The following is a 12,190-nucleotide window of genomic DNA, read 5'->3' on the forward strand; positions in this document are numbered from 1 at the left end:
CATTCGAGTATTGAAATCGAAAGTTTGTATATATTTATTTCAGCATGTTTAGCTTACTCTGTTTGCGTACTAGAGTTGGCGAAGCCCAATTTAACAAATTTTGCTTCAGGCTCGCCCTGCGGAACAGCATCATCTTTCAGTCGCCTTCTTTTATATGTATGTATATCTGCCCTTCCTTTGGTGGCGACCTCCACTGTGAAGCATCGAAATGTGAATCGCATATTTTCGAGTTCACAGTAAGGCTGCAGTTCAGACTTTGCTCCCACAATTTTCTCTTCTCTGAACATTTCGGTACATGAACCACTTTCAAATCTTTCGCGACCTTGCCGCATAAACTGCACCAACTCATTTTTGGGCGCAAATATGAACACTTGAAAAAATTTTGTCCGCGACCAACCTTCCGCGTCGACAAGCAAACGAGCACTGACAGTAAGGAAAAGCAGCGAGTAACTCTGCCACCGACGAGGCCTCCTTATATAGTTGCTTTATGCTTTTATAGTTGCTTCATGCTCGTGGATCCCGCAATATTAAATTCTCCCCGCTCTTTCTCACCGGCGCCGTTGATCGCCTTGCCCCTTCGCCTTTCGACCTGCCAACCTCCAAAAATATACTGCTAAATCCAGTATTTCGCCGATTGATTTCCATCGAATGCAACAGATTTAAAATACTCAAATGTATAGACCGTCCTGGTTTTTTCCTGCAGATATGGGTTTAATCAAAGTTGTCGCCGCTTATTTCGTTGATTGTCCTCCTCCTCCAATCATGCAAGAGTCTCACTAAAATAATCTCCTGCATGGATCCATGTTGCATTCATTGTTTTATTAACCTTTTATTCCATTTTCACACATTTTCAAAAAGGTAAACAAAACAACACAGCTGCCTGATAAGTGTAACCGTACGGAATGCGGGTTTCATCTCTGGTCACACTTTTCCGCTAGCAAAATATATATCACATTTTGCTAGCAAGCTTTTTTTTCGATCTGAGTACTAGCGGACCTTAAACTGGCTGCCTAATCAGTATAGTGGATTGGCTCCCATTGCCTTCGGCTCTTGGTGAGAGCCTTCGGCTGAGAGAGTTTGGCGTTGGCTCTCTTGAACATTGAACGCAAAGCGACTCTCGCAAAAACAAAGTTTTGTTTCCTCTTCAAGTCTGCTTCGCAATTTCATGTGTGCGGTGACACATATGTACATACATACATGATGACAATGCGTGTATCCATTCTCGACTTCAATTTTTAGCGTTTGAGACGTTTGGCATTTTTCTGTTGTTCTGAGATCACATACCCTTTTTTTCAAACTTGCGACTTTATGAAGCAGCTTGCCCCAAATAAAAATAAATTGATTTTGTGTTTCCCCTCTATGCTCATATATTTCTTAAATACATTTAGGAAGAAAGGGATAAACGGTTTTAATTTCTAAATATGTAAACATATAACAACAATTGACTTGGCGTTGCAAATATTTTCCATTAGAGTATTCAGCGTACACTGTGTGAATAAACATAGAGTTGTAAGTGGAGACATGGCAGCTGTGCCGAAAAAGAATTTATTGGTTTTTTGGTTTTTCTTTTCAAGTTGCTTTCCTAGTCTCGTGTGTGTCTCTCTATGTTTATTCACACAGTGTACGCTGAATACTCTAATGGAAAATATTTGCAACGCCAAGTCAATTGTTGTTATATGTTTACATATTTAGAAATTAAAACCGTTTATCCCTTTCTTCCTAAATGTATTTAAGAAATATATGAGCATAGAGGGGATACACAAAATCAATTTATTTTTATTTGGGGCAAGCTGCTTCATAAAGTCGCAAGTTTGAAAAAAAGGGTATGTGATCTCAGAACAACAGAAAAATGCCAAACGTCTCAAACGCTAAAAATTGAAGTCGAGAATGGATACACGCATTGTCATCATGTATGTATGTACATATGTGTCACCGCACACATGAAATTGCGAAGCAGACTTGAAGAGGAAACAAAACTTTGTTTTTGCGAGAGTCGCTTTGCGTTCAATGTTCAAGAGAGCCAACGCCAAACTCTCTCAGCCGAAGGCTCTCACCAAGAGCCGAAGGCAATGGGAGCCAATCCACTATACTGATTAGGCGCCAGTTTAAGGTCCGTTTGACTCCTCTATGAGTTGTTTGGTTAGTGGTACTAGGCTTTACTGTTTGCAAATTCATCCTTTTCGAGCTGAACGAAAACTGCCATCGAATACCACATAATACCATCGGCTGATTTACTAATATTCATCGGCAAGTTGCTTTTTCGATCTAAGTACTGCCCGGTATACAACCGCTGACAAAGCCTAGTATTCAGATTCGAAATCACGTTTGCTAGCAAACATTGCTTTTAGTGGAATTGGCGGCTCTTGCATTAGTGGATAAGGAGGACAATCAACTAAATTAGCGCCAAAAAAATTTAATAAACCCATATCTAGAGAAGAGGAACTAGGAGCGTCGTTTGTCTATACATGTATGTATGTATTATAAATCATACATATATGTGTATATGTATGGAAACCCATCTAACAATACCCATTGCACTTTCCGCAGTTGGAAAATATGACTCAAAGGCCATCAGTATATTTTGAGGGTTTGCAAATGCCTGGGAATAACATGCTGCAGACTTCTTTGATTGGTGGAGCAACAAGGCCGTGCCAAGGAATATTTGCGACCGTGGCGAAGTTGTAAGACGGCGCCTCAAACACCCTTCATATTCAAAATTGGAAACGTCGCCTTTGACCCTCCTCGGCACGATCCTGTGGAGCAGGATCCCAAAAAAAACTTAAAACCTTTTCTTAACAGCCCAGACGGGTCTGTGTCTTGGCAATATGAAGATACTGACGTTCAAATAAGTTAAATAAATTAAAAAATGCAAATTAATTCCATATAATCTCATTAATCTAATAGAATTGTATCCTTTTTTGCCGTTTGATGCCCTCAAGCACTGTGGCCATATATCTTTCCACTTCAGCGGCATTTTTGCCTCCATTTTATTGAGACTTTACTCTCTTTTTGCTAGGTACCCTCGCGGAACATAAAACGAATGTATGTATCTTTGTCGAGTTGCTAGAAACATACCATCGAATACCACAAAATACCATCGGCCAGTTTTTTTTCCGATCTGAGTACTGCCTAGCGAACAGCCGCTAGAAAGTAGTTTGTGCAAGACAACATTTCTTATCGGTTCTATACGAATATCATCCCTGATTTTTCTAGCGGCCCGTTTTTGTCAATCTAAGTACTAGGCTTTACAGGACAAGTGACTTTACCGATGACGATATTCCCATAGAAGTAATTTCCTGCTTGCATCGTTTTTTGGATGAGCAGAATATCCGCACGGCATGCAGATCTCAGATCTAGTCGCACTCAGCAGTTAGAAATATATACTGCACATTTTTCTATAGAAAATATATGTAATAATTTAATTATTATTATATTAAAATTTATTATATATATAATGATGCTAATTTTAATGTCAACTTGAGGGTTGTGAAGTGTAGTGAGTCGCTGCCAAAACTAAACTAGATTCTTTTCTACTGACACCATATGTATATCGATGGGCGTATCGATTGTTCTGAGAACCCTCTCTCTCTCCTGCTTCTTCTTCTTCTGTTCTCTGTGTATATGAACCTTATACCATTTAATTTATAATCGAGTAAAAATAAATTGAAAGTTTAAGTATTCTCGTACGGCCAAACAAATAATACAAATTTTACCCTGAATTTATACATTCAAATGTTTATCAAATGCGAAGATTTATAGCGCAAAGTACTTGCGATGCAAGCAAATTCAGCAGCAGAAAACCAGCTATTGTATAAAATGCGGTTTTACTAAAAAGAATATAACTAGCCCGCTGATAATCTAGAAAACATTGACTAATTGCAAAATGTAAGGCTATATAAAAAAGTTAATATATACATAAGTAAATTAGGTATTTTTTACTTCTTTGTGTATGCGTGTGTTTGTACGTGTACATACTCTTCTTTTTCCTGTTATTTTTTTCGACCAAGTGAAAATGGCAACGGACAGCACATCGAAAGACTTTTCATTTATATAAAATTGGAATTGTGTAACACGTGCGATAAAATGTGGAAAACAATTTGGCAGCATTAAGTTGCTACGAGATCTGCTTTGCAACGAATATATGTGCCATCAAAAATGCTACTGCTGCAACTGTCTAAAGTGCACAACCCAATTAGTAAGATGTAAAATTGCATAGGAATAACAGGAGTTCTGCGTTTTATATCATTGAAGAATCTAGTTTAGAAATTCAATAACAAACACACATTTTTAGTTATTTTAAAACGAAATTGTAGTGCAAAACAACAACCAACCAGCAAGCGAATATTGATAATTACGTATATATGCGCGTATGTATGTACATACTTATATTCATGTATGACTACACAAGTGTGTATTTGTAACTCGTCGGTGTGAGAACGACATATGTACATAGCTGCTCTTTGTGCAAGACTGTTCTCAAAAAAAAAGAGGCGTGTTTAAAAAAAAAAAGGAAACAAACAAAAAGACTAGAAAAGGGTTTTAAAGATAACAAATGTTCCGAATTAACAATATCAATTATTAATGTAGCTGTCAGATGGATTTCTAAAGTTTACTTTATCGGTAACTCGAAAGGTCGAACACACGCCCCCGCATCAACACTACGTAATGTGTTATTTTTGTTTGGAACATGGCCAAACGCAACTCTTTTATGAGTTTGCATCTATTCAAAACTTCATTATGTCGAGGCAAATGTCCGCTAACTGGCCACGTGTGTACTCTACTTCTTAACCTATTATTAAGTGCCATAACTGACATTTTAAAAAGAGTATGTAAACAGCTTGATAAATCCAACAATATAAATATTTTTGATGTGGTGAGTTCTGAACGATTTATGCCAGAGTTTGTAGAAAAGAATGTAGACGACTCATAACTGGAACTTTGATTAATTTGATTTCCAGCTAACTGCACAAAGAATAGGTGGAAGACACCCAAATTGGAAACCTCTTCAGGTTGATGTCGAAACCACATTACTTCGACATAAGTTTTATCTGATAAGGCTCAGCTAGGTTCCCCGTAGAATGATACAAATTTGTTTTTTCCACCGTGACTAAAAAATTAGGATCATATCCACTTTTTCTCTTTGCAGATAAAAGTAAAAAGAGCAAACAAGGAAAAGGCGTGGTAGAGAGAGTGTAAGAGCTGGGTAAGCTGGAGCATGAGAGACAGCTATGCCTTCGGTACGCCCTGGTAGTCTTAAAGATCCGGAAATAGCCGATCTATTCAACAAGCATGATCCGGAGAAGATTTTTGAGGATTTGCGGGAGATCGGCCATGGATCGTTTGGTGCCGTTTATTATGCCCGCTGCAATCTCACCAAGGAGATTGTGGCTATCAAGAAGATGTCGTATACGGGTAAACAGAGTCAAGAGAAGTGGCAGGACATACTCAAAGAGATTCGGTAAAAATTAAATCTTAAATTAAGTTTCGCTAATTTATGATATCCCCTACTCCATACAGTTTCCTACGTCAATTAAATCATCCCAATACTATTGAGTACAAAGGCTGCTACCTACGCGAGTCGACCGCCTGGCTAGTGATGGAGTACTGTGTGGGTTCCGCCTCGGATATAATCGAGGTGCACAAGAAACCTCTACACGAGGACGAAATCGCCGCCATCTGTCTGGGTGTACTCAGTGGCTTGAGTTATTTACACTCCCTTGGTCGCATCCACCGTGACATAAAGGCTGGAAACATTCTACTTACAGACAACGGTATCGTCAAACTGGCTGACTTCGGTAGTGCGGCCATCAAGTGCCCTGCTAACAGCTTCGTCGGTACTCCCTATTGGATGGCTCCCGAGGTTATACTGGCTATGGACGAAGGCCAGTACGATGGCAAGGTGGATGTGTGGTCATTGGGCATCACCTGCATTGAGTTGGCTGAACGAAAGCCGCCCTACTTTAACATGAACGCCATGTCCGCACTCTATCACATTGCTCAAAATGAGTCGCCGATGCTTCCGGTAAGTAAAAAGACTTCGAAAATACGGACGTATATATATACATATATGTACATATACATATATGTGCGTTTGTTATACCCGGTACTCGAAGAGTAAATAGGGTATATTGTATTTGTGCGGATAACGGTTGTATGTAACGCACAGAAGGAAACGTTTCCGGCCCCATAAAGTATATATATTCTTGATCAGCATCAATAGCCGAGTCTATGTCTGTCTGTCCGTCCTGATGAGCGCCTAGTACTCAGAGACTATAAGAGCTAGAGCCACCAAATTTTGCATCCAGACTTCTGTATGCTCACACTGTTACAAGTGTATTTAAAAAATGAGCCACGCCCCCTTCCGCCTCCGCAAAAGGGCGAAAACCTCCCAAATCTACAATTTTAAAGATAGCAGAAAAGCCATTCCGTAGGGAATGACCATATCTATCAGATCACCAAATTGGGATCCGATTGGATCATTATTATAGCCATAATGAAGAAATTAATTTTCAGTGGCCAAACCCACCCCGTCCCGCAGCATTCACACTCTGCTTAAGCGCTGTTTATGGCCTCTCCCCCTGAAACGTCTCTGCCTCTGCCTCTGCCGCGACTCTGCAGTGTGTGTCTATAGGGGAGGGTGGCGAGCTAAAGGAGCGTGTTGGCGTGATCAGTGTTGTTGATGTAGATGACAGATGAAGAAAAAATGTAAAATTTGACAAATAACCGCTAAGGTGCAGATGTAGTACTGAGTGCCGGGTATAAAAGTTGTGACGCGTAAGAAGCGTCTCACACGTCCCTTCTCGTTTTTTCTTGGTTTTCACCAAAAGACCCAGACATGGGAAAATTGGCCCTGCAATAAGTGAAAATAGCGGAGGCATACAGTGGTGAGCATTTGTAGATACATGTTTACCACTATACAGTTTAAACGCATTTACAAATTATTAAATTCTGATTTTTATACCCGGTACTCGAAGAGTAATAGGCTATATTGTATTTGTGCGGAATAACGGATGTATGTAACGCAGAGAAGGAAACGTTTCCGAACCCACAAATTCTTGATCAGCATCAATACTGAAACCAGTGTATGTAAAAAATAAGCCCCCGCAAAGGGGTAGAAAACCTAACAAAGCTACCATTTTGAAGATAAAAGAAAACTAAACGCCATTCCGTAGGGAATGACCATAGCTATCAGATCACCGATCTGATCGGATCCGATTGGATCATTATTATAGCCACAATGAAGTTGTGACGTGTAAGATGCGTCTCACACCTCCCTTCTCATTTTAAAATAGATTCTTTAGTTATTTGACAATGAAATAAAACAATATTTAAAACTGCAAAATATCAGCTTCATTAACATTTTTTATTTTTTGTTCAAAAAGTCAATGTAACCACTTTTGCACGTTTCCAATATTTTAAATTCATAATATTTTCAAAATGTTTTGTGCAAAGACCCTTAGCATTTATCACGCTCTGAATATGCTTGGGTATATTCTCGACTAAATGTTGAATGTCCTCGCCGGATATTATGTCCCACTTGGTTTGCATAAGGACCTAAAGCTCATGCATTCCCTTTGGTCGGATTCATACTTTCCATTCCTTTTTTAAAAAAAGCACGTAGATTTTCAATGGGATTTAGATCTTTGCTTGGGGTAGACTACTACAAACTGATTCAAACTGGTAACCGATCACAGACCCCTAACATGGCTCCTGAATTTAAAAGAGCCAAATTCAAAACTAGTTCGCTGGAAACTCCAACTACTAGAATACGATTACGAAGTAGTCTATACTAAGGGATCACAAAATGTAGTGGCCGATGCGCTTAGTCGTAGACCAGCAGACATTAATGTTAACGATCTTGACAACACACCGCAAAGTGGTCACACCATATACTTGTCCGACAAACCAATCAACGAATTTAATATACAAATAATATTCCAAGTTCAATCGCCACAAGGAATAGAAACCACCACTCCTTTCACGCATATAATAGAGAGAATACAATAAGAATACTTAAAAAAATACTGAAGCCACATATAGTAGCACCTGACAATATCTTTACAATCATTAATGCAACATATGAAAAATGTATTTCAAAAATTAGCCACGCCTCCTTCCGCCCCCGCAAAATGGCGAAAACCTCCCAAATCTACAATTTTGAAGATAAAAGAAATCTAAAAAGCCATTCTGTAGGGAATTGGGATCCGATTGGATCATTATAGCCACAATGAAGAAATTAATTTCCAGTGGCTAAACCCACAATGTCCAGCAGCTTTTGTTGTTATACCCGGTACTCGAAGAGTAAATAGGGTATATTGTATTTGTGCGAATAACGGTTGTATGTAACGCACAGAAGGAAACGTTTCCGACCCCATAAAGTATATATATTCTTGATCAGCATCAATAGCCGAGTCTATGTCTGTCTGTCCGTCTGTCCGTCCTGATGAGCGCCTAGTACTCAGAGACTATAAGAGCTAGAGCCACCAAATTTTGCATCCATACTTCTGTATGCTCACACTGTAACAATTGTATTTAAAAAATGAGCCACGCCCCCTTCCGCCTCCGTAAAAGGGCGAAAACCTCCCAAATCGACAATTTTGAAGATAGCAGAAAACTAAAAACGCTATTCCGTAGGGAATGACCATATCTATCAGATCACCAAATTGGGATCCGATTGGATCATTATTATAGCCACAATGAAGAAATTAATTTGCAGTGGCCAAACCCACCCCGTCCCGCAGCATTCACACTCTGCTTCGCGCTGTTTATGGCCTCTGCCCCTGACACTTCTCTGCCTCTGCCGCGACTCTGCAGTGTGTGTCTATACTATCGACTCCATAGGGGAGGGTGGCGAGCTGTTGGCGTGAGCAGTGTTGTTGATGTAGATGACAGAGGAAGAAAAAATTTAAAATTTGACAAATAACCGCTAAAGTGCAGATGTAGTACTGAATGCCGGGTATACAAGTTGTGACGCGAAGAAAAATTAGCGTGTTGGCGTGAGAAGTTATGTAGATGTAGATGACAGGTGTAGAAAAAATGTAAAATGTCAAATTTAAAATTCGAAAAAAAAACAATATGGTACAGGTACACTGACTGAGTGCCGGGTATAAAAGTTGTGACGCGTAAAATGCGTCTCACACGTCCCATCTCGTTTAGTTTTATTTTATTGTCAAATACCTAAAGTATCTATTTAAAAAAAAATTAGAAGAATTTAATAATTTTTACAGATTTTACAAGCGTTTTAACTGAAAAGTGGTACACATGTATCCACAAATGCTCGCCACTGTACACATGTAAATATCTACTGATTGTGATGCCCATTGCTGTCGAAGAAGGCCCCTTTTAGTATTCAGTCACGTCTTCCCGCCTACCTTGTAGCCATGCGGCTGTCTGTCGTGAGTCTCACTTGAGTGTGAGTAAATTTCATCTGATATAGTTGAGCACGTCCACTGTCTCGCGAACGATTCTACTTGTATTAAATTACATTGGTCGACACGCACACATTCTCGAGACGTTTTTTTAGTTTGTGTGCGAAGAACGGAAACGGAACATTGGTTTTGATACCAACCGCACTAATACACGTGTATGTGTATTTTCCTATGCACAATAGATAGCGCCCTGCATTATAAGAATGCATTATATGCATCTAAGAAAAGTTGTGTACAGGACTCGACACCTTCCGCTTACTGAGTCTCTCATCGCGACAAGAGCGTACCTTGCGAGAGGTAGGCCTCATAAATTATGCCTTATAGATAAGTTAGATATGGAATAATTAACGTTAAACATCATACATGTCCTGTCCAAAAGTCAGTATTGTCCACAAAATATGAATAATATAAAATTTTCATTACTGCTTCAGAAGAATGACTGGTCAGATGCGTTCTGTAGATTTGTCGAGCTATGCCTCAAAAAGATGCCTGTCGAGCGTCCTTCTTCGGAAGAGCTCTTAATGCATGAGTATGTTACACGACCGCGCTCAGATACGGTCCTGTTAGAACTAATAGCTCGCACCAAGTCAGCCGTGCGCGAATTGGATAACCTCAACTACCGCAAGATGAAAAAGATACTCATGGTGGACACGTGCGAGACAGAGAGTGCCATGGGCGATGCCGATGACCAACAGGACGATCATGTCGGCGGAGACAGCAGCAAGAGCAATAGTATTACTTCGGAACACTCCATACACTCTGTTGGTGTATCGGCAGCAAGTAGCCAGGTATGCCTGTCCGCACCCTAGTCCTGGTCTGTGCAACGGTAATTTTCATGTGTCCTTTTGCAGAGTTCATCATCAAATTCCATACCGGCTGCGGCACAGAATCATCACCATATAGCTGCTCACCATCAGCGGCAAGCTGCTGCTGCCGTGGCAGTTGCCATGCATCATCACTATCATTTACAACAGGCGCAGCCCAGCAGGCCAAGTGGTGGCGGCGGACAGCAGCAGGTGGTTCCAGGCAGCGCAGCTTCGCGGCATCGTAATCGACCGCCGTTGCCAAACATCATGCACAGCATGAACAATAATGTGACGCCAACGAACTCGGCATCTGTGGTGCCAGCGCCTGTCCCGGCTATATCCGTGATCACACATCTAAGCGGAATAGGTCATGGCACAGGAGGCAGCAGTGGAGGGCTGCTGGCCTCCGGCCCTGGCGCTGATCGTTTGCCACCCATAGTATGTCAGCCGCGCTATCTGACAACTCCTGCCGCCCAGGCAGCCGTTTACGCTGCCTCTTCGGCCTCCTCGCACCATGCCATCTCCAATGCAGTCAACGAACACGGCCCCAATAACTTTGCCACCATACGCACCACCAGCATTGTCACCAAGCAGCAGAAAGAGCACATGCAGGTAGGTTTTCAAGCTTTCCTTTCTTTGCAACCCCTTTCTCTCCCTATCGTTAAAGCTTTTGAAAAATCAAAGTCTGCAACATAGCCAATATCCATTGGAATATGCCTGTTCTCTGTAGTTTGATGAGTCCTGATGAGCGTCTAGATCTCAGAGACTATCAGAGCTATAAAAACCAAGTTTTGCATCCAGACTACAGTGATAGACTCTTACTTATGTATTTATAAATGTTGCCCCACCACCACAAAGTACGAAAATCTTTGAAGACAGAAGAACACCAAAAGCGCAGTTTCGTGTGGATAAGCCATATATGTATATCAGATTCCCAAATTAGTGCCAGATTGAATCATTATTTTAGCCAGGATAAATAAATTAATTTGCAGTTGCTATCCCCCACCTCCTTCGGCTACACAGTGTCAGCTTGCTCATTCTCTCTCTCTCGCTCGCACACTCTTCCTCGTACAGTGCGCGTCTCTGGCAGAGGAGGACGAGCTAAAAGGGGGTGTTGGTGTGAGAATTGATGTAGATGATAGTTGTGATAAAAAAAATGTAAAATTCGGAAAAAATCATAAGGTTTACATACACTACTGGCCAAAAAAATAAGTACACGCCTTTAAACTTTCTTTCATGACTCCTACAACTTTTTTGGTAAACTCAAACGAAAAATCCAATTCGCTTATGGCATTCTAACCTATAGTAGATTATAAAAATGTTTAACAAAATCATTTTTATACCCGGTACTCGGAGAGTAAATAAGGTATATTGTATTTGTGCGATAAAGGTTGTATGTAACGCATAGAAGGAAACGTTTCCGACCTCTGCAGCTTTTATTTGTTTTTTTTATTCTCTCATTCACACTCTGCTTCGCACAGTGTGAGGCCTTTGCCTCTGACACGTCTCTGCCTCTGCCGCGTCTCTGCCCTGGCTCTGCAGTGTGTGGCTCTAGGGGAGGGTGGCGAGCTAAAGGAGCGTGTTGTCGTGAGTAGTCTTGTTGATGTAGATGACATATGAAGAAAAAATTTAAATTTAATTTAATAATTTGGCAAATAACCGCTAAGGTGCAGATGTAGTACTGAGTGCCGGGTATAAAAGTTGTGACGCGTAAGAAGCGTCTCACACGTCCCTTCTCGTTCTAATATGTAGTCTATGATTGATTAAAGCACTAAAACGGGTTGGTCAAAATAATAAGTACAGCAATTCTACAAAGCCATAAACTCAAAACGTATCAACATTTTTCTACTAATTTCTTATTATCAGTAGTCCCGTGTTAGTATACGGTATAGCCATAATTATTTTGTATGACTTTGGTGATTATTTTTAAAAGATTTTAAAAAGATTGCGCAAGCG

At 40.5% G+C, this 12,190-nt stretch overlaps 1 protein-coding gene across 2 annotated transcripts; it reads left to right on the top strand.

Moving 5' to 3' along the window:
- The first annotated feature begins 3,619 nt into the window (after nt 1–3,619).
- LOC117898628 (serine/threonine-protein kinase Tao) lies at nt 3,620–10,945 on the top strand. 2 transcript variants are annotated; one of them, XM_034808198.1, is made up of 5 exons: nt 3,620–3,885; nt 5,147–5,458; nt 5,518–6,022; nt 9,863–10,216; nt 10,280–10,945. In XM_034808198.1, the coding sequence occupies exons 2-5, from the start codon at nt 5,229–5,231 to the stop codon at nt 10,928–10,930; spliced, it is 1,740 nt and encodes a 579-aa protein (XP_034664089.1). In that variant the 5' UTR covers nt 3,620–3,885; nt 5,147–5,228; the 3' UTR covers nt 10,931–10,945. The 2 variants fall into 2 exon arrangements, with proteins under 2 accessions (XP_034664089.1, XP_034664081.1); XM_034808190.1 differs by having other exon boundaries at nt 3,622–3,885; nt 9,860–10,216.
- Nucleotides 10,946–12,190: the final 1,245 nt, after the last annotated feature.

The sequence above is a fragment of the Drosophila subobscura genome, chromosome A (genome assembly GCF_008121235.1).
Source record: "Drosophila subobscura isolate 14011-0131.10 chromosome A, UCBerk_Dsub_1.0, whole genome shotgun sequence".
Lineage (NCBI taxonomy): Eukaryota > Metazoa > Arthropoda > Insecta > Diptera > Drosophilidae > Drosophila > Drosophila subobscura.

Coding starts and splice junctions, on each gene's coding strand:
- LOC117898628 (XM_034808190.1), top strand. CDS start 5,229: ATGCCTTCGGTACGCCCTGGTAGTCTTAAAGATCCGGAAATAGCCGAT. Junction 5,459..5,517: donor GACATACTCAAAGAGATTCG/GTAAAAATTAAA, acceptor TACTCCATACAG/TTTCCTACGTCAATTAAATC. Junction 10,217..10,279: donor TATCGGCAGCAAGTAGCCAG/GTATGCCTGTCC, acceptor GTCCTTTTGCAG/AGTTCATCATCAAATTCCAT.